Source organism: Talpa occidentalis, unplaced genomic scaffold, assembly GCF_014898055.3.
Source record: "Talpa occidentalis isolate TD23 unplaced genomic scaffold, MPIMG_talOcc4v2.1 talOcc4.16, whole genome shotgun sequence".
NCBI classification, from domain to species: domain Eukaryota; kingdom Metazoa; phylum Chordata; class Mammalia; order Eulipotyphla; family Talpidae; genus Talpa; species Talpa occidentalis.
This window is the reverse complement of record NW_023601653.1, coordinates 31360847-31384735: the sequence shown is the minus strand read 5'-3', so window position 1 is coordinate 31384735 and position 23889 is coordinate 31360847. Positions and strand designations below refer to the sequence as shown.

The 23889-nt window shown below is 35.6% G+C and overlaps 1 protein-coding gene across 5 annotated transcripts in view; it reads right to left on the bottom strand.

Annotated features, from left to right (window-relative positions):
• Window positions 1–2485: 2485 nt before the first annotated feature.
• Window positions 2486–23889, bottom strand: part of LOC119247496 (calcyphosin-2-like) — a 47712-nt gene continuing 26308 nt past the window's right edge. For 4 of the 5 annotated variants that reach the window (XM_054696208.1, XM_054696211.1, XM_037513961.2 and 1 more), the window contains 4 exons: window positions 22009–22163; window positions 11980–12093; window positions 6731–6827; window positions 2486–4279 (listed from right to left, as the gene is read on the bottom strand). In XM_054696208.1, coding sequence (XP_054552183.1) covers window positions 4104–4279; window positions 6731–6827; window positions 11980–12093; window positions 22009–22163 — 542 coding nt within the window. In that variant the 3' untranslated portion in view covers window positions 2486–4103. Of the gene's footprint in view, window positions 4280–6730; window positions 6828–11966; window positions 12094–22008; window positions 22164–23889 lie in introns of those variants that run through there. The other variant, XM_054696212.1, reaches the window with a different exon arrangement.

Sequence of the window (23889 nt, the reverse complement as noted above, 5' to 3'; positions counted from 1 at the left end):
TTTGTAGCTTCCTTGTGCCTCCTTGCTAAAGATGTACGTCCTTAATATCTGCTTGGCAGAATTTGGTCTGAAACTTGTTTCAATTATAACTTAGAGTGAGGTTAGGAGGATTAGGTAATTCTCAAATACCTCAGAGACTTAAGGGGGAGGTCACAGATAACTACCATAAAGAAACTATTACTTGTGCACAATTTACTACTTCTAATTTAGTTGCCAGTTCACAGTAGCAAAGAAACTAAGAAATTAGTTTCTTTCCATGACTGCAGTAGGTATCACAGAGCCCCAAAACATGTGGCAAAGTGTCTACATTTAAAGTTATAAATTCAATCACCCCTCGTCCATGACTGGTAAAACACTTCCTGTACTCAGATCATTCTCCATGTTCCTCATGCCATTATGAACTAGTTTTTAAAATGATTGAAAGGTTTCAAACTTCCATGACTTCAGAATTGCTCTGCTACATTTGTCTAAAGTTATTTCCTCCACTTGGTGAAATTAAATTATTAACTCATGCCTGTTTTCTAATACTACCTCAAGAACCATCTCTTCTGGAAACTGGGTTCATTGGTACATGGAAGGACTACCTATGTCATCCCAGGGGAGAAATAACTCACCACTGTGAAAATATGATTTATTAAGGTATAATTAAGATTGGTGATTGATCTGTCCATTTAAGATGAAACAGCAAAAAACCTGGAGAATTGACTGTATAGATTGTAGAAACAGTAATGGATACACATTTTCCTCAATGAGCCTTGAGGCCGATTTGTATAATTTTGGGGTATCCAAACAAGGTAAAGTTATTTGGAAGAATTTAAATTAAAAAATTACCTATCTGGTTGATGAATTTTATGCAAGAGAGCAAGAAGAAAAGATATTCTATATTTTTTCAATAGTTAGAATGAGATATCTGAGTTATGGCTGAATGAATTCAGATGTACATGAAAAGATTCTCATCTTTGCAGCTCAACTGTATGTTGATTTCCCTGGGATTTTCAGGTAATAAGAAGGCTAGTATGAAGCAAATAACTGCAATTCAAGGAGAGCACTATATGCCACTTAGAAAGTCACACACGTATATAGTAGCTAGAGAGATTTTTACAGAACTTTTAACAAAATATATGTTGTCAAGGAAAAGTAATTTTGAGGAAGTATTCAATTACTATTCCATCAAGTAAGAGTATGTCCTTAGAGTAATATTTTAATATAAATGATGTTGAAAGAGCACAAGCTTTGAAGTCTCTGAATACTGATTTCAAACTTGAACTCTCCTAGAAATTAGTTCTATGAGCTTGAGAAGCTACTTAATATCACTGAGTCTCTACTTCTTCATCTGAAAATTACAATGAAGATTGAATATAGATATAGATAAGGATATGTTTAGAGATACAGATGTAATACTTAATCTATATGTAGCATGTCATACAGCTTTACAGAAAATGTACTCATTGTGCATTTATTTCCTTTGTTTTCTTGCTGGAAATAAATGAAAAGCTTTGCTAACTTTTTCCTGATTAATCTCAAATGGCAATCATCAGAGGCATTCTTCTAAAGACATATATTTTAATGGGCAGCATTTCCTTCTACAACTAATAAATATCTGGTTTTTAATTCTCTTCCTTTTTCAAAATCCATAAAGGAAAAAAATAAAATCTTGTATTAAGGTTAGCCTCTCTTTTCCTTCAAAACATGTAGCAAAGTGACAAGTTAAAAGTAATGAATAACAAAGTGTCTTGTACTGAATTTAATACCAAGATGATACATGTGGAAGAATAACTTTACATTTGTAAACACTTTGGGCAAATTTCTAACATCTCTAATTGGCCCATTGTAAATTAGTTATTGTAAATAGAATTGCAATGAACATAGGAATACATGTATTCCTTTGAATTAGTGTGTTAGCATTTTACAGGTAGATACTTAGCAGTGGAATTGTTTGGTCATGTATTTTTAATATTTTGAGGAAGAGCAATGCTGTCTTATAGGTGTTGGATCAGTCTACATTCCCACCAACAGCATACGAGAATAAGGAACATATATTTTAGCTATGTTTTACTCATTACTCTATCATGGAAATGCATATTTGTGCGTAGTTAATGCATAGTTAAATATATTCCTAAATATATTTTTAGTTTTCTAATGAGCCTTTTTCCTGAAAAGTCTATAAAACTCTGTAATAATAGAAATAGTAAAATCAACATATAGAATCCAATAAACAGTATCATTACCTAAAATTTTCAAAAATTTACTCATGAAATATGCATAATTATAAAACTCATGTTACATCATTACAACATATAACTTAATATTTTTAAAATTAATCAAGAGATATTTCAAAATCTTGAATAGAATTTCAAAACCCAATTATTACACTGTAGATATCTGAAAATGTCACATTTATTAAATGCTATTCTATTAAATTGAAGACAAAATAATAGATTCCATTTCATCAAATTGAAAGAAGAATGTAGACAGTGAGGCAAACTCAAAAGAATGATTTATTGTGCCACCCATTATATTTTAACAAAATATACCCGAAATACCCTCATATTGAATACATATTTTCTAACTCTACATGGATATTATGATGCCAAACAACAGAAAATTAACTTTAAAACTTACATTTCATAAACAGATACTTTCTAATAAAAACCAAATGAATATTTAGGAGGCAGAGGTTTAAAATCATGCCATCATATTAATATTAATATGTCACATTCTGGAAGAACTTTCCTCCCCCTTTTTTATAACGATAACTGACACATGTTCTAATGCTATTCATCAGAAAATTAAGACTGTTATGAGACTGTTAGTAGACTGTTATGAGAACTAAATAAAAATTTATCAATGAAAAATACTATACGCATACTCAGCACACACAATATTAGTCATTTGAACATGAGAACAATTTTTAGGATTTCAGATGACTACAGTTGTATGAAATTTTTCAAGAAAAAGGGTGTGACTCAGATAATAGTTTAGACTTATTTCTGCCAAAACATCTTCCAGCTTTTAATTTCAATAACTAATTCAGGAAAAGATCCAAGAAATAATGAACTTAGCTAATGGAAACATCACATCACTAAAATATTTGTTTATATTTTCTGTCTGATATTTTAATAGTGCATTTTCTTATTTACGCAAATACTTTTAATTTATTGTGTTTACACATTTCTGATAATTTTGACAAGTCTATAAATGAATAACATTATATGCCAAAGTCATATTCTACAAAGTGCATATTTTCATTTTGAACCATTTCTTATTTTCTTAATGCTACTTTTTTCAAATATGGCATCTTAACCCAAAATTAAAATTATGAAGTTGAAAACAATTCTAAATCTTTTTTTCTCTTCTCTTATATTACAAAGAAGCAAGAAACAGAAAAAATTACAAAGAATGATTATGCACATCTAAACATTAAATAATATCTATTTAGAAGAAAATGTCTCAGTCATTTAATATACCAAAAAGATGTCTAGAATAACATGCATTAATTTTAGGGCACAGCTCTATTGCACAAACAGCACACAATATAGAAAGCAAGAATTTATAAAGACAAGTTAGTGCTTATGCATTTTAGGGGTTGGCCATTGATATTCTAAATATTTATGTTATAGAAAATATCTATAATCACACTGTTTGGAAAATTCTCTTGCATATACCTCAATTTCTTTAACATTTTCATGTTTGAAACAGGCTGAATTATTTCCATTTCATAGGCTTTGGGCCCAATTTCCATTTATCAAGTTGAGAATGGTGACAGTGGCAATTACATTTGAGGGACTGGTGGCAAAAACCAAAGGAAAAGAAACTTGTTTATTATACAGATGGTCTCGCAGAGCTTGATATAGACATAACTTTCCTATGAAGATTAATTTAAAGAATCTTCTAAAATATATTCAAATAAAACATGCTCAAGATAAGTAACAAATCAAAAAGATCTTTATAAACGTATAGATAAGCAAACACTCATACATGTGTAAGAACATACACATACCTCTACATCTGGAGTCCTGGAAAAATATATTGCAATGTTGGATCAAACTTTACCTTCAATTAATCTCTCCTTTAAAAGGTTGATAACTTAACATTTTTAAAAACTAAATCCCCCAAGGAGTACGTAAAATATTAACAAAATCTTTATCATCTACTATCCCTAAACTTAGGCCTTCATAGTAATCTTCAAATTCACCATATGACACTTCATCAGACTTGCTGCAAGCGTCTTTTAATGTCTCTAGAAAGGATGATTTAATTTCTTCTTCTGTAGAATGGCCTGTAAAATAATACTGCCTATGAAAGAATATCTTTAATAGATTAATAAAATGATTGACGATAATACTTAATTACTTAATGAAATCTTTTCAACAATATGAAATCCTATGTCAAACTACCTTTCATATTATTTAAACATTTTCTTGCATCAAATAGAATTTGATGGAAATGGTTTGAATACACATTTGAGGAAATCTTTTTAGTTTCTGATAGGGTCTATCTTATACATATAGGCAAAATAAGTCACTTATAGTCACTGTTACAGGTATTCTTGTATTTCTTAGTGTTTTGAAGGACTTGGCTTCATTTCCACTAGATATGAGCAAAGAAATCAAATACTTTCAAAGATTTATAGGATATCAATACAGTAATGCCATGCCTTTCACAGGCATGCCTATATTCAAGCATTAGTTTTTATAGGCATCACCTACCCAGACAACACAAAGAAAATATTACTAAAAACACAGGATTCAGAGGTCTATGAAAATCTTTGCTGGAAGAACTTTCACACTATTAAATCATTCCATTTAAATCTTTGACATTAAGTTGGCTAGTTCCACTGTGTCATATATATTTATTGCATAGGAAGATGCAAGTGACAATCACATCTGTATAAAACATTGCAATTTAAAGAGAAAACAAAATATCTGATCCATTTTCTTTCTAAAATTCATTTGATTATTTTAATTCAGTAAAAGAATAATAACATATTGAAATAAGTGGCTTTGATTTTACCATGACCATTTAAAGGGAAGGAACAATCTTAGTTTAAATATCATTTCTTTGGGAAGCATGGAATTTCTTGGATTAACAAAGGCTTAGCCAACAATAATAAAAACAAGGACAATATAGTGAAACTAAAGCTAATTAAGCAACTTCCTTGATATTAGAAGAAAGGGAAAGACAAAAAGAAAAAAACATGGCATGGCTATCACCTGAGTTTGAAATAAGTGAACTTTCATGTTGCTAGTTAAAAGAAAATGAGTGGCATGGATGTAAAGGGAAAAGATATACTAAAAATAATTAAATAATAATAGAAATCTCTTACAGCAATTACAGTTTATTTAAGTCACTGATAAGCAACTTACATTACTTGGTCTTGAAATACATAATTTGAAATTTGGAAAGCCAGTGTAGATCAGCCTTATTTCTATTACAATATCTGTTTTTTTAAACTAAACAATAATAATAAACCATTTGTAATGATGATAAGAAGCCAACAATGGTGTATCACTTTTAATATTTAAGAATAAAATTCTTAAGTAATAGTATTCCACTGTATCTAATACTATATAATCAAAACTAGTTAGAAACTATCATAAAATATAATTTACAAGTGGTCAATAAACATACAAAATATGTTTTAACCTCCATAGTAACCAGGGAAATGAAAATTTTTTTTTTCATCTATCAGACTGGCAAAAACTAAGGAGTTGGCCAGGAGATAAGGAAAATGAATTCTCCAAATAATGGCAGTGTAATATGATAGAGCAATCCTATCATGTAATTTAAAAGTATCAATTAAAATTTAAAATACAGCATTCATGGTAGTTTCTTGACTTACTGTCAAGAAACAATAGGCAATAGACCTAAGGAGTCACAACTATACCCATGGCTTCTTTGGTTACACATCAATGAGTAGAAATTTAAAAGTCTAAAACAGAAGAATAACTAGGTAAACTCTGGAAAAGTGATTTAAAAAAATAAAATAAGGTGTCTCAGTATGAATTAACATGGAAAGAGCTCCAACATATTGCTGAGTATGAACAGCAAACTACATAGCAATGTGTTTATGGTGTTAAAAATACCTTCAAAAAATTAGATATTTATAGTAAATACAAAGCTATAAAAATTCAAAGGAATTAACTATAAATAAATATATATACTAAAAACAATAATCATTATAGAAAGGGAAATGTAATAAAAAGGAGTTACTGTAATCAAATGCTGTCTTTGTAACACTAATTCATTTATAAATCAATTGTATAAAAATTAAAGTCTTAAGAAATATAGTAGAAAATGAATCTTTAGAATTATTACATCATCAAATTTGTATAGACATGCATTTGTTATATGTATAAATCCACTCTAAAGAAAGACACTCCCTTATTCTGCCTTAAGTCTTCAAGTATAAGCAGATACAGTAAAGTTAAGTTGGTGAACTTGCATATGCTATGATCTATTCTCTAAATCTATTCGATTCTTTCTAACTCAAATTCATCACATCTCACAGGAAATAAAAATTCACTCAAAAAAAGGTAAGTATAGATGACACACCTGAGAGTTTTTAAATGAAGAGGGGCAAGCAGCTCTCACTTTTCTGGTTTAAAAAATAATTTTTATTTCTTCCCTTATGGTCTAAAGTCCATGCTATCAATTAATATAATTTAAATATCTTTATTTATTAACTAAAATTTTAGAAATATAATGCATTTTGACTAATAGTAATTACCTGAAATTACTTGAGGATGCGTCTTTGCACAGTAACATTTTCTAATTTCTATAATAGGCACACTGCCAGTTTTGTTGAAATCCAGTTTCATAAAGGCCTACAAAAGAAGTGTTATTTTTTTCTATGAAAACATTAGACATGAGAACCTAATCTGACCTCTAAACAAGGCAGTATAAAGCACTAAACCGTATATACAGGACACATTATGAATACAGGGAGAAAGACACTGGAGCAAGATAGACCTGCACTCAAGTATTACCACTTTCCAGCACTCTCTCCTTGAGAAAGTAACCAAACCTGTGTTTGGTTTTGCTCAACTACACAGTACAGGGTTGGGTAAAAGACCTCTCAAGTAACATCTAGCTCAGAATTCACATGAAACTGAAAAATGGCCCAGACAAACTGTCAGGTAAATAATTTTGATTCAAAAAATGAGTTTGCATGGGGAATATAACCAAAATGAAAATGCACACATTATGCAAAATGAAAAATTATGTAAGAATTATATAAAATGAAATAATTCATAAAAAATGAGCTTGCAAATATTCCATCACAGTAAGAAAACAAAACATTTTTTTTAAAGATTTATTTGTTTGTTTGTTTATTTATTTATACAAGCACTGGGTACAGTCAGAAGTGCAGGAGGGTCAGAGAATTCACCAGAGCCAGAGCTGGGAGCAGAGCAGGCAGAAGGAACTGAAGTACACTGCTGAGGGGAGCAGCGGGCGGCAGGAGAGGTCTGCGCGCCATGTGGGACCCTCCTCTGGTGGCCGGGAGCAGCCGGGGATGGAACTGGTGCCACAGAGTCTGCAGGCAACTTCGCAACCCAGCCCTCAACTGCTGTGCCATCGGGGAGGCACACAAAACATTTTACAATTGAGCTTTATTATTCTATTTCCTGACTTTGAATACCATATTTTGAAATTCAGTTATTGTAATGCTTCTCTAATTCAAGACAACACTGAATATCACAAAATATTTTCTTGGGAAAAAACAATCAACATTATCCTAGCAGCTCAAAGAAGGACATGTGAGGTTCTTAGAAAAGAGACCCAGGAATAGAAAGAACTCACTAGGAAAGAAACTGAGGATATTTAAGAGAGAGAGAGAGAGAGAGAGACTGAATATAATGAGGAAAAATATAGAAAATATTTTCAGTAGACTTATGCAGGAAGAAAAATGACAGAAATTGAAGATATAAATGACCCAAGTGGAAAAATGGAAATTTAGGAAAAAATGAAAATTTAGGAAAATGGAAATTTAGGAAAAATGAAGAATCTCTACAAGAAATAGCAGACTTCATTTGAAGAGGAAACAGAGATATTGGGTATTCCAGAAGGTAAGAAGTGAAGGGCATGGAGACCCTTTTCAAAGAAATAATGACTGAGAACTTCCCAAACCTAAGAAACGAATTGAAAATAAATACCAAGGAAGCCAAAAGAACACCAAAATTTCAAAATACAAAATGGCCTTCATCAAGACACATCACTGTTAAATTATCAAAAGTTAATGATAAAGAAAAAAATTAAATACTGCAGGAGGAAGAGAAGAATGTAACATAAAGAGGAACCTCAGTCATATTTTTATCAGCTTTCTCAGCAGATACATTCAAGTCTAGAAGAAAATAGAATGACACAGTCACAGTTTTAAAAGAAAAGAGATGTCACCCAAGAAAATTCTATCCTGCAAATGTATTATCCAATAAAGGCTTTCCCAGACAGACAAAAATGTAGTTTTCCATCACGAGACCTTCCATACAAGAAATGCTGAAAAGAGTTTTTCAATGTGAAGAAAAAAAAATTAAATGCAAACCAGAACAACACAAAACCTTGAGTAAGTTGATAAATAGGAACATAAAATAAGAACTATAAACAGTAATGTGAGACAACAACAAAACATTAAAGGAAGAAGAGTATGATATTAGAACAAAACAGAAACACAAACCAGTGGGATAAAATAGAAAGTCTAGAAATAGAGCCGCACAAACATGAACAGTTAGTTTTTGACCAAGGGGCTATGACCATACAATGAGAAAAAAGAGCCTCTTAAAAAAAAGTGCTGGGAGGGCCTCTCCTGGTGGTGCAGCAGTTGAGTGCTGGGCTGCGAAGCTGCCTGCAGCCTCTGCAGTGCTGGTTTGATCCCTAGCAGCTGGCGAGGGTCCTACATGGCACGCAGATCTCTCCTGCTGCCTGCTGCTCCCCTCAGCAGTGTCCTTCTGCCTTTGGTCCTACTGCCTGCTCTGCTCCCGGCTCTGGCTCTGGTGGATTCTCTCACCCTCCTGCGCTCCTGACTGTACCCAGTGCTTGTATAAATAAATAAATAAAATCTTTAATATATATATATATACATATTAAAAAAAAAAGTGCTGGGAACCTAGGTGGTCATAGGCAAAAATATGAAACTAGATCCTTACTTCACCCCTTATACAAAAATTAATTCAAAATGGATTAAATACTTGGATATAAGATCTAAAACTGTAAGTTACATAAAAGAAACTCTGGTGACATATTCTTGGAGATCAACTGCGGAGATGTATTTGGGGACACAATTACAATGCAAGAGAAACAGAGCAAAAATAAACAAATTGGGACTATAACAACTAAAAAGTTTTTATACCTCAGAGGAAACCACCACAAAAAGAAAAAGACTGCATAAGAACTGGAAGAAGATATTTGCAAATCCCTCGTCTGTCAAGGGGTTAACCCAAGACATATAAAGAACTTATACAAATCAATAACCAAAAAATAAATAAATAAATGATGCAATCAAAAAAGGGTAAAGTATCTAAATAAATGCTTTTCCAAAGAAGACATACAAATGGCCTACAGCACATGAAAAATAGACAACATCACTTATTATAAAGGAAATACAAATGAAAACCTGACCCCTATAAGAATGGCCTGTATCAAAAAAGACAAAAAAGCAATGTTGTCAAGGATATGGAGAAAAAAGAACACTCATTTATACTTGGTAGAAATGTAATTTGGTGCAGTATCTATAGAAAATGACATGGAGATTCCTCAAAAAATTATAAATGGAAATACCACAAAAAGGTATAAATGGAAGTAAATACTACTTCTAGGTATTTTTTAAAATATTTATTTATTTATACAAGAACCAGGGTACAGTCAGAAGCGTGGGAGGTGAGAGAATCCACCAGAGCCAGAGCGGGGAACAGAACAGGCAAACTGAAGAAATACACTGCTGAGGGGAGCAGCAGGCGAGACAGGAGAGGTCTGCCGTGCCATGTGGGATTCTCACCGGCCGGCTGGGATTGAACCCACACTGCAGAGTCTGCAGGCAGCTTCACAGCACTGCGCTCAACCCACTGTGCCACTAGGGAGGCCCGACTTATAAGTATTTACCCAAAGAATGTGAAAACACTGATGCAAAATGATTTATGCAATCCTGTGTTCACAGCATTATTCACAATAACCAAGTCATGAAACCAACCTAAATGCCCATGACAGACAACTGGATAAAAGAATTAATGAATCTATAGCCAAAGGAATACTACTCAACTACTGAAAAAGGTGAAATTGTGCCTTTTGGGACAAAATGGAGGGATCTTGAGGTAATTATGCTAAGTGAAATCAATTAAAATATAGTTATTAGATTGTTTTAGTCATTTGCAGAATATAAATCACCAAAATCAAACCATCAAACTGGGAAAGCAACAAGAATAATTCTTAGACTGTGAAAAATGTACTGTTTACCAGAGCGGGTTAGGGGGAGGGGAAAAGAGTGGGGAGTGTAAGTGATAGGGCTGTGGCACTGGAGACCTGACAGAGGGTGAGGCATGAACACAGGCGGAGGTACAAAGTTGTACTTCCAAGATTGCAAATTATGTATTTATTTAATTGAATTGCAATGCAATAAAATTTGAGAGAAAAAAATAAAATGACTACTAGAACCTGAGTATTTTGGAGCTTCCTATAAAAAATCAAAGCTATCTTTTTTGAATGCTGAGTAATATTCCACTGTGTATATGTACCACATCTTCTTGATCCACTCATTTATTTTTGGGCATTTGGGTTGTTTCCAAAGCTTAGCTATTGTAAATTGTGCTGCTATAAACATAGGCGTGCAGGTGCTCTTTGGAGTTAATGTTTCTGTGTCCTTTGGGTAAATACCTTGGAGTGGAATTGCTGGATCATATGGAAGCTCTATGTTTAGTAGGTTGAGGAATCTCCACACAGCTTTCCATAGTGGTTGGACCAGTTTGCACTCCCACCAGCAGTGCAGGAGAGTTCTTTTCTCGTCACATCCTCGCCAACATTTGTTGTTGCTAGTTTTTTTAATATGTGCCATTCTCACTGGTGTGAGATGGTATCTCATTGTAGTTTTGATTTGCATTTCCCTGATTGCAAATGACGGTGAACATTTGATAAACACATGCCATTTGCAGCAACATGGATGGAGCTGGACGGGATCATGCTCAGCAAAATAAGCCAGAAAGAAAAAGAAAAATACCGGATGGTCTCACTCATAACAGAAATCTAGAAAACCTAAATATGGACCAGGAAAAAAAATAACTATAAGAAAGAAAAAAATCAAAATCAACAAACAACTATGAACCAGAGACACTTTTTAGGGGGGTGGGGGGAAAAGAGGGATTGGGGTCAAAATCGGGGTTGCAACTGTGTGGGGAATATAAAAATAAAAAAAATTAAAAAAATCAAAGCAAACTGTTTAAATTCCAACAATGTGGTCATTATAATCTTCACTATAATATTTGCCACATTTATTGTAAAAATCAGAGAAACACCTTTTAGTCACCATACTAAAATAATACATAATGAGCCTTCATCCTGAGTCAGACACAAAGCCAAGCGTTCACATGCATTATTTTATTCAATCCTTATACAAACTCTATAATAAACTGAAACTCAGAGATATTTAAAAACACAAATAGTTTTATATAAAGCTAGTAATTTTTGGAGACAGAAATTTATGGAATAAGTAATTTTTACAAGACCAGTGCTCTAACCCCTGAGCTATGGAGCCAGAATAAGTAATTTTTGAATCAAAATTTATTTCAGCTTTTATTTCCCTAAAATATACATATTTTACTTTATCTGGGAAGATTTGTATGTATATATAATTCTCTGTGCTTTACTAAACCAAAATATTACAGATAAAGGGATTTAAAAGTATTTTCAATCATAATTCATTAAAGTATTTAAGTAACGAAACTAGCGACTGTTTAAAAGTTATTATTTATTTGAAATATTACCTAACAAAGTTACCTTTCGAACAAATGATTTCCTATATTCATTCATTTCACCAATAATGGCACGTTTGAATTCTCCATAATCAACCTTGCCATTGCCATTTAGAATTAGCCATAGAGATTCAAAATCCTGGAAATAATCACATAGAGACCACTGTTACACCTCTAAGTTCTACATGGCCTCAACAACAATCACCATAATTGTATTTTGGTACATCTTTTTATTTTTTACCCTAGACAAAGTAGCAGACTAAATAAGAAAATCCCCAAAAAGTTATATATAAATGCAAAAGCTCTAAGAAAGCTATTCAAGGAACTCTGCTGGATAGTTCTGTAAAGTTAATAATCATGTAAAAATGGCAATAAGTCATGAATAAATATTTTTAAGTTTAGGTCCTTACTATGGCCCCCCAAAAATGTTTATCACTTATTTAGACTTGAACATTTAATTATTTTTAATGTATAATATATCGGTGACCATTAAAAAGTCACTTCAGGTTTGGAATACCTCCAATAGCATTGGGATCACTAATTGTATATTTGCCACTCTTCACCCTTGAAAGTATTGAAATTTGAATGACCCTCTATTATTCCATTAATTTACACTGAAAGGTTTATTTTCATTAAATCCCTTATGCCAGTTTGTTCATTTTACCATTACCATTTACTTCTTTGACAAATCCCTTTTTAATGGAATTCTCAATTCAAAGAGTTCCTAACCATAAAGAAATTACAGCCTGGCATTTTCTTAAATTCAGGTAATTACATTTTCAGTGACTCAGTCACTGCTAGCTATAAATGAGAATGTAAATAAAATGTCTACCAAGGTGACTGACAAGTAATGGGTACTCAAAAAAATATTCTCTTCTACTTCCTCTTAATTTTTTTAAAATAAAGCTTTAATAAGAAAAACTAAATCTTTTTTTTTTAGTTTTTTTTTTTTTTAATTTATGCATACAAGAACTGGGGTGTAGGCCAGAGATGCAGAGGGTGAGAGGATTCACCAGAGACAGAGTGGGTAGCAGAACAGGCAGATCTACTGAAATACACTGCTGATGGGGGCAGCGGGCAAGACAGGAGAGGACTGCTTTGCCATGTGGGTAGCTCCCTGGCCAGGCACTCATGCTGCAGTGGCTGGAGACAGTTTGATAGTGCTGAGACTTAACTCCTTGCACCACCAGGGAGGCCCCAAAATCTAAATCCTGAAATGCCCTGCTTCCTCCTAAATCTAAATAATGGATACCATTTTTTTTTTTGTCTGTCATGATGCCTGTACATGACACAGAACTTAAGTGTCTGTAAATAAGCTTGAAGTACAAAAATGAACTTGACCTTTTTATAAGCATAAGTAGCACAGACAGAAGATGAATTTGCTCATTCAAATAATGAAGGACTATCGCTTCTCCGCCTTTTGGCTAAGATCAAGTGCAGTACCAAATAATGGAGGGCTAGAATAAAAAGATATTATTTGGAAGTTGAAAAAAATAATATTCAAGAATTGAAAAACAGAAAAAAATTATTTAACTTCCTAAGACAGAGCACAGAATATGCTAATTCAGTTTTTAAAAAAAACCTGCAGTAAATTCATTGATGGTATCTCTATGCAAATTAGACTATTTAGGTTGCATATCAATTTTTTTTAATTTCAAAATCAGGGGCAATGACTATGCCTTCCTGCAAACTAGTCCCACAATTAGACCCAGGTCGGGGATTATGTACTTTTTTGCTTCTCATTGGCTGGGAAGTCTCCAGTGACATTACAGGGCAAAAAAAAGGCAATATTACTTTTTAAATGAGAAAAAGTAGAAGCTTATTCCAATTTCATAATACGTATCCTATGTTAGATTTCTTCCATAATTATTTTAGTTTTCATTACTGAATCCAATCATAAAAGTTTAGCATGTCGGGGGCGGAGCAACATGGCGGCGAGGAGACGCTGCGAGTAAGATCTCCCATTAAAAAAAGTGAATAGGGAGGAAAAGCGGCAGGTCCCAGTGAGAACTGGGACACGGAAGATAAACGGGTGACGCCAGCGAACTGCCCGAAGAAGAAAGTGGCCATAAAAGAGGACCAGAAGGGAGGGAAGCGCAGAACCCTGCTCCCCTCCCCCGCCCACAGAGGCGGCACTCTCTGACCCGCAGAGAGGAGGAAACAACAAACCAAAACGACCAACAAGAACAAACTATGCAGCAAGCGGGACTGTGAGTGGAAAGGAACTATTGCAGCCACCACACCCCGTGAACGGGAGCTGAGGCGAACCCTGCAGGATTTGCCGCGGCGGTGAGCGAAGGCTCCGGGCGCCATTAGAGAAGAACAAAGACCCCGGGAGACGCGCACACAGCCCGGGCTGCCGGTAAGCTTGCGCGGAAATGCGGCGCGCTTGGCGCGCTTGAAAAGCAAACGCAGACCGGGATTGCGGCTGCCCAGGTCTCCGCACCTGCGACCTAGGTTTGTGGGGAGACGCACGGAGACCCTCACGGGGGTGAAAGCCCCTCACTGAGTAAGCAGGAACCAGGCACCCGGCACGGGAGCGGGTGCAAAAGGGGCCATTCCCGCGCCACTGAACTGGGCTACAGCCCGCGTCCTGGACCTGAGGGCTTTGAACTGAGACCTGGGGCACGAAATTCTGGGCATGGGTTCTCCACGACGGTGGGGCACAAGGCAGACACAGCACCCCAAAGCCATTGAGGTTTACGCTACCATTCTCGCTCTCTGTTCCCTGTCTCATGGGGGTGGGGGGGTTGAAAAACAGCCCCCCAAGGACAATAGGAGAGATCTCTGGCGCCACCTAGCCACCAGAAAAAAAAGTCACTAACACCCCATAGAACAGGGAAATTTCTTAAGACTTCTTGAAAAGAGCAGAAGGCTTCTGGAGGACCCAGTGGCCAGCTGGGAAGTTAGCCCATGCCAGGCCCCTTCCAACCTGCAGTCTGAGCCCACAGAGGGAGCAGGCACCCACGTCCGGGGCAGACCGGGCACGCAGAAGTGTGTGCCTGAGACCGGATGTGCAGGGACTGCGTCCCGCTTCGCCAGTTTAGAAAAGGGACATTTCTTCAGTAAAGACTTCCTGAAACCAGCAGAAAGCCCCCCCAGAAGCCAGAGATGGTTCCTGGAGGAGCCAGAGGGGAGCGGAGAAGTTCACCCAAGATGACGGCCAGTCCAAGCAACACAGTGTCCCAATGCATACAACAAATTAGAAAACAGACAGTAGGGAGTAGAAGAACCACACGCAACCTAACAACGCCTCAGGAAAGAAGCACACCACAAAAAGAAAACCACCCTCCAGATTGCAACGACAGTAACTTGGAAGAACTTCTGAGCCTTCCAGAAAGAGAATTTAAAATTGCCCTGATTAAAAAAGTGGCAGAAGTCATAAAGGAAAACAATGATCAGAAGAAGGAAATTGAGTCCCTAAAGAGGGAAAACAATGGTCAGAAGAATGAAATTGAGTCCCTAAAAAGGGAAAACAATGGTCAGAAGAATGAAATTGAGTCCCTAAAGAGGGAAGTAAAAGAAATGCAAGAGATCAAAGAATTAATGGAGGAACTAAAGAACTCTGGGAAAAGCAATGAAAGCAGAATAGATGAAATGGAAGAACGAATAAGTACTCTTGAAGACACAGAAATAAAAAGAACCAAAACAGAAAAGGAAAGAGAAGTATGAAGGAAAAAGAACGAAGAAAGACTTCGGGAACTATCTGACTCCATGAGGAAAGGAAATATAAGAGTTATAGGAATTCCAGAAGGAGAGGAGAGAGATGTAGGAACAGAGAAAATATTCCAGGAGATAATTGAAGAGAACTTCCCAAATGCGAAGAAGGAGCTGAAAATTGATATACAAGAAGCAAGAAGAACACCAAACTTCCACGATGAAAGGAAAAACACAGCAAGACACATAATAGTAAAGCTCCCAAGAATCCAGGACAAGGAAAAAATAATGAAGCTGACAAGAGGGAAGAAACAGATAACATTCAAAGGAAAACCAATCAGGCTGACATCAGACTTCTCTGAAGAAACACTACGGGCAAGGAGAGAGTGGAGGGACATAGTCAACAGACTCCAAGAAAACAGATGCCAACCAAGAATACTCTATCCCGCAAAGCTCTCCTTCCTCTTTGAAGAAAGAATATGGACCTTCCCAGACAAACACAAACTCCGGAATTTCATTGCAACTAAACCCCCACTCCAAAAAATACTACAAGGAATCCTAAAGTCAGAACCTCAGTGGGATGAATAACAACAAAAGAAGACCAAAAAAAAAAAAAGTTATTAAAAGAATAAATAAATAAAATCAAAGGAAAGACAAACACAATGGCAAATACAGATGCTAACATATCAATATTAACTCTAAATGTAAATGGACTAAACTCTTCAATAAAAAGACACAGAGTTGCAGCCTGGATTAAGAAACAAAACCCAACCTTTTGCTGTCTCCAGGAAACACATTTGGCTACAAAAGATAAAAATAGGCTTAAAGTTAAAGGATGGAAAACAATCCTACAAGCAAATGGACCAAAAAAGAAAGCAGGAACAGCTATACTTATATCAGATAAAACAGACTTCAAACTCAAAAAAATAAAAAGAGACCCCAGTGGTCACTACATTATGATCAAGGGGACAATACTTCAAGAAGAAATAACACTCATTAACATATACTCACCAAACGAAGGAGCACCAAAATATATCAGACAACTGTTGTCCTCTTTGAAAACAGACATCAGAGAAAACACATACGTAGTGGGAGACTTCAACACACCACTATCAACAATGGATAGATCAACAAGACAAAAAATAAGTAAAGAAACTAAAGCTCTAAATAAGGACCTAGAGCATTTGGGCTTAACAGACATCTATAGAACACTAAACCCAAAAAAAACGGAGTACACATTTTTCTCAAGCGCACATGGATCATTCTCCAGGATCGATCACATACTGGGCCACAAGACAAACATCAACAGATACACCAAGATTGAAATCATACCAACAATTTTTTCAGACCATGAAGGCATCAAACTAGAAATAAACCATAAAAAGAAGGCAAGGAACTATCCTACCTCATGGAGATTAAAAACCACACTACTGGAAGACCACTGGACTAACGAGGAGATCAAAGAAGAAATTAAAAAATTCTTTGAATTGAATGACAAGGAGGACACTAATATCCCAAATGTATGGGATGCAGCAAAAGCAGTAATAAGAGGAAAATATATAGCAATAGAAGCTCACATCAAAAAACAAGAAAGAACTCAAAGAAACAACCTAATCTCGAAGCTCAGAGATCTAGAAAAAGAACAACAAAAAAAAAAACCCAAAACCAGTAGAAGAAAAGAAATAATAAAAACCAAAGCAGAAATAAATGAAATTGAAACTAAAAAAACAATCCAAAAGATCAATGAAACCAAGAGCTGGTTCTTTGAAAAAATCAATAAAATAGACAAACCCCTAGCCAGGCTCACAAAGGAAAAAAGGGAGAAAGCACAAATAAACAGGATCATCAATGAAAGAGGAGAAATCACAACGGACACAGCAGAAATCAAAAGAATAATCAGTAACTACTATGAACAGTTATATGGAAACAAGTTCAACAATCTAGAGGAGATGGACAAATTCCTACAACTCTACAATCACCCAAAGCTAGATAAAGAAGAAATAGAACACCTAAACAGACCAATTACAAGCAGCGAAATTGAAATGGTAATCAAAAACCTTCCCAAAAACAAAAGCCCAGGACCTGATGGATTTACAAATGAATTCTACCAAACATTCAGAGACGAATTAGTGCCTATCCTTCACAAACTCTTCCAAAAAATTGAGAAGGAAGGGACAATACCAAACACGTTCTATGAAGCCAACATTACACTAATACCAAAACCGAATAAGGACAACACAAAAAAGGAAAACTACAGGCCAATCTCCCTAATGAACACTGATGCAAAAATCCTCAATAAAATTTTAGCTATCAGAATCCAACAATGTATCTATAAGATAATTCACCACGACCAAGTAGGATTCATTCCAGGGACACAAGGATGGTTTAACATCTGAAAATCAATCAACGTTATCCAACACATCAACAAAAAGAAATATAAAAACCATATGATAATATCAATAGATGCTGAGAAAGCTTTCGACAAAGTGCAACACCCATTCATGATAAAAGCCCTTGAAATTCTTGGGATACAAGGAACATACCTCAACATCATAAAGGCCATCTATGACAAGCCAACAGCCAGTATCATCCTCAATGGTGAAAAGCTGAAAGCAATTCCATTAAGATCTGGAACAAGACAAGGATGTCCACTCTCACCACTGCTTTTCAATATAATACTGGAAGTCCTAGCCAGAGCAATAAGACAAGAGAAAGACATACAAGGAATCCAAATAGGAAAAGAAGAAGTCAAACTATCACTATTTGCAGATGATATGATAATATACATAGAGAACCCCAAAATCTCCACAGAAAAACTAATTCAACTCATCAATCAATTCAGTAAAGTGGCAGGATACAAAATCAACTCGCAAAAGTCAGTAGACTTCCTATACACAAACAATAAATCTGAAGAAGAAGAAATAAAAAAAAACCATCCCTTTTATTATCGAAACAAAAAAAATCAAATATTTGGGAATAAATCTAACAAAAGAGGTAAAGGACCTATGCAAAGAAAATTATAAAACACTGTTAAAGGAAATAGAAGAAGACACAAAGAAATGGAAAGACATCCCCTGCTCATGGATTGGAAGAATAAACATTATTAAAATGGCCATCCTACCAAAAGCAATATACCGATTCAATGCTATTCCAATCAAAATTTCAATGTCATTCTTCAAAGAAATAGAACAATTACTGATGAAATTAATATGGAATCACCAAAAACCCCGAATAGCCAAAGCTCTACTGAAAAAAAAAGAAGGAAATGGAGGCATCACACTCCCAGACTTCAAACTATACTACAAAGCCATAATCATCAAAACTGCATGGTATTGGAACAAGAACAGACATACAGACCAATGGAATTGAATAGAAAATCCAGAAATAAACCCACATATTTATGGTCAACTAATCTTTGACAAAGGAGCAAAGACTATGCATTGGAGCAAAGAAAGTTTGTTCAATAAATGGTGCTGGGAAAACTGGGTCGCTACATGCAAAAGAATGAAGCTTGACCACTACCTCACACCATACACAAAAATCAACTCAAAATGGATTAAAGAACTAGACATAAGACCTGAAACCATAAAATATATAGAAGGAAATATAGGCGAAACACTACGTGATTTGCACATCAAAGACATCTTTACAGACACATCACCCAAAGCAGTGATAGTGAAGGCAAAGATAAACAGCTGGGACTATATCAAATTAAAGAGCTTCTGCACAGCAAAAGAGACAATAACAAAAACAAAGAGAAACCCCACCAACTGGGAGAACATTTTTGCACCCAACACTAATGATAAAGGGCTGATCACAAAAATCTGCAAAGAGCTGATGAGACTCAACAACAACAAAGAAAATAATCCAGTCAAAAAATGGGCAGAAGAGCTAAAAAGAAACTTCTCTGAAGAGGAAATGCAAATGGCCAACAGGCATATGAAAAAATGTTCCACATCACTTGTCATCAGGGAAATGCAAATCAAAACTACCATGAGATACCATCTTACACCAGTGAGAATGGCACATATTAAAAAAACTAGCAACAACAAATGTTGGCGAGGGTGTGGAGAAAAAGGGACTCTTCTGCACTGTTGGTGGGAGTGCAAACTGGTCCAACCACTATGGAGAGCTGTGTGGAGATTTCTGGACCTACTAAACATAGAGCTTCCATATGATCCAGCAATTCCACTCCTAGGTATTTACCCAAAGGACACAGAAACATCAATTCCAAAGAACACCTGCACCCCTACGTTTATAGCAGCACTGTTTACAATAGCTAAGCTTTGGAAACAACCCAAATGCCCAAAAATAGATGACTGGATCAAGAAGATGTGGTACATATATACCATGGAATATTACTCAGCATTCAAAAAAGATAAACACATCAATTTGCAGCAACATGGATGGCGCTGGAAGGGATCATGCTCAGCGAAATAAGCCAGAAAGGAAAAGAAAAATACTGGATGGTCTCACTCATAGCAGGAATCTAGAAAACTTAAATAAGGGACCAGGAAAATGAATAACTATAAGAAAGTGAAAATCAAAATCAACAAAAAACTATGAACCAGAGACATTTTTAGGGGGGCAGGGGCCGGAGGGGAGGGATTGGGGTCAGAATGGGGGGGCTGCAATTGTATGGGGAATATAAAAATAAAATTTATTATTTAAAAAAAAAAAAGTTTAGCATGTCAATCAAAAAGAGAAGTATTGCAGTTAAGCAAAAAGAGTATACTAGACTAGCCCAGATTATCTGGGTCTAACTCTGCTTAGTTATTAATTGCCTAATGGACAAGAGAAAGACACTGAGGATTTTAATTTCCTATTGCTTTCTTGTTTTTAATTTATGAAAGAAGCAGTGAAGTTGAGATGATCCTGAGGACCTTCAGTGTGTGTCACTAGGTGGGTCACAAGGCTGACTGTGTAAAAAAAACAAAAAACAGGTATGTCACAACTATAAGCAACCTCACTTTGGCACATAATTTTAGAGTTAAGGGGGCCTCGCTGGTGGCACAAGGGGTTAAGCATCAGCTCTATGAAGCAATTTCAGCCACTGCAGCATGAGTTCAATCCCGGCCAGGGAGCTTAGCCACAGGGCACAGCAGACCTCTCCTGCCTCAACCACTGCTCCCCTCAGCAGTGTATTTCAGTCAGTCCATCTGTTCTGCTCCCCACTCTGTCTCTGGTGAATCTTTTCACCCTTCCCCATCTCTGCCTGTACCCCAGTTCTTATATGCATAAATAAATAAATCAAAAAAAAAGAATTTTAGAGTTAAGGCATATTTTCACATAATTATCTCACGTAAGCTTCAAAGCAACTCTGAGTAGGTATTATCTTGGGATTGTGCAGGGAGGACCTGTCAATCAGAAAAGTTCAAAGATTTCATGATCTCAGTTGAAGTAGTGAGGTGAGAATTTGAACCTACATCTCATCAATTCAATTTCTCGTCTTCCTTCCACAAAATATACTGTGGCAAAACCATCTGAAGCAAAAAAATCACTTATCTGAAACCCTTGAGGTAGATGTGTTTCAAATTCATAAAATCCAAATTTCTTAGCACAGCCATGCAAGGTTTTCACATAATGGACCCTGCCAAGCTTATTTCTCTCCATTTCTCTCTTTTCTTTCCTTCCATTTCAGCTAATGTAGTGTCTGTTTATTCAGCACTTGCTGTATTGTACGCCAGGTTCTATTTGAAGTGCTAGAAATAGAGCAAGAAACCAAAAGCAACTGGTCCCTGCACTGACAGGACTTACATTCTATTTACAGGCAGGATCAGACAACACTGAGTGTGGCGTGGAGAAAATAAAATAAAATAAAATAAAATGGGTAAATGGTATACAGAAGACCGGGGATCAGACAGGGATGTTCCTTGTGACAGAGGGTGTCAGGCTGGGGCTCTCAGTACAGAAAACATGCCTGACGGAAAAATCCAGACATGCAAAGGTCTGGTGGAAGATTATTCACAGCAGAGGGGATGGCGTGGGAGAGCTCAGGGCAGGGAGACAGGAGGGATGACCCATGTGCAATTCCTGGAACAGGCCACACCCTCTCCTCTCCAGGCCTCCACATTTTCCCTTTCCCTGAAGTACACATGGTCCGATCCACACTCCATCCTTTGAAACTCAGCTCAGTTATATCTTTCTGCAGGAATTCATCCATGATCTTTCCCATAATCTAGCTTGAAATTTATCCAGTGAGTTCTGAAAGCATTCTCTATTTAACATGTACCATATATTTATAATCATTTATCTTCCTTTCTCTGATTATGAAGACCTTGAGAGTCCAGAGTAGATCTTCTCAGAGCTTAGAACAATGCCTGCCTTTCAGAAAAATGAAAAACATGACCTAAGAACGACATATTATCCACTCCACAGAGTGATCTGCAGTACATACCTTTTCAGACACTTCTAAGTGAAACCTTTTTAGAGCTTGCTTAAAATCTGCCTTATCTAAAAGTCCATTTCCTTCTTTGTCCAACTGTTGCAGGTATTTTCCCAATCCAGTCAAAATACGAACGCCTCTTTTATGTAGCTGTTCTTTTAGCACATCTGTTTAAGAAGAGAAGATGAAACTAAGAGCTCCTATGCACAAATGGATCACACTGCGATTGTCTCACTTATAAGAAAATTAAAATTGATGAAAGTGATATAAGGAATGTGACTATTCAACCAAATCATTTACATGACCAGCAAAAACCTTTAGAAAACAGAATGCTTTAGAAAGAGGTTTATAGATAAAGCCACATGTAAATACACTAGAACTACAGCACCACTATGTGGTAGAAGTGTTGTATTTTAAATATAGGGAAATGAAGTCTCACTTTATCAATATGAAAATAAACTAAATGTTACAAATAAAATTGTAGTTTTCTTTTCTAGGCTTCATTTAATGATCCCACATTTTTAATCTCTTTCATCCCTCTTTACTCTTCCCAACTGGGCTATAAAACTGATGCCAGGTAAGTCTCTCAAATGTCATCATTTCCAAATGCCTAAAGCAGTTTGAAATTTTCAAATTGTAACTTACATATTAAATACCATCTGAATTCTGGAGTGCTATCTATACTTAGATGTTTAAAGTAAATCTTTCCTCCAGGAAATCTAATCTCCAGACCTTAAGTATTTTCTTTGTAAGTCAGTGCTTTTACTTAATGTAATTTGTGCCATCTTAACGAAATATTTAAATACAGTACATTGGAGGACAGAAAAATGTAACCAAATATAATATTGTACAAGCCATGATAGAGACAGCAATTGACTAAGGACAGCATCAGGAATATTTGCTAACACCAGTCAACTTTTTAATCTGTTTTGGCCTTCTTACTCCCTTATCACCTTTAAATGATAAATCAGGATTCTCAAAATTCATAAATAACATGTTGATTTCTGTAACTTGTTTAATGTCTTTCTCCTTTCTAAACTATGAGATTCAGCAGAGGAATTGTCTATTTGAGTCTTGTAGACTGTTGTGGTTATAAGACTGCATGCCAGAAAAAAAATTTCTTGAATGTTTTACTATTTTATTGTTTAAGGTCTACCAATAAAAGCTTTCAAAAGTTAGAGAAAAGATTGCTATGCCAATTTTGGAGATAAAGAAAAACATAGGCAGGATTTATAAAAAGTCATCTATGTTTTGCATAATCCAAACATGAATCTGGCTCCAAGTCTAGCATTTTTTCTTTTACACTAGGTTACCACAAGTCTCTCTAGGATATTAACTACTGTATGGGACAAGTATTCTATCACAAAAATCAACCGTATTCTGCACAGCAAAAGAGACAATAACCAAAACAAAGAGAAACCCCACCGACTGGGAGAAAATTTTTGCACACAACACTAATGATAAAGGACTGATCACAAAAATCTACAAAGAGCTCATGAGACTCAACAAAAACAAAGAAAATAATCCAGTCAAAAAATGGGCAGAAGAGCTAAAAAGAAACTTCTCTGAAGAGGAAATACAAATGGCCAACAGGCATATGAAAAAATGTTCAACATCACTTGCAATCAGGGAAATGCAAATCAAAACTACAGTGAGATACCATCTCATACCAGTGAGAATGGCACATATTAAAAAAACTAGCAAGAACAAATGTTGGTGAGGATGTGGAGAGGAAAAGAACTCTCCTCCTCTGCTGGTGGGAGTGCAAACTGGTTCAACCACTATGGAAAGCTGTGTGGAGATTCCTCAACCTACTAAAGATAGAGCTTCCATATGATCCAGCAATTCCACTCCTAGGTATTTACCCAAAGGACACAGAAACATCAATTCCAA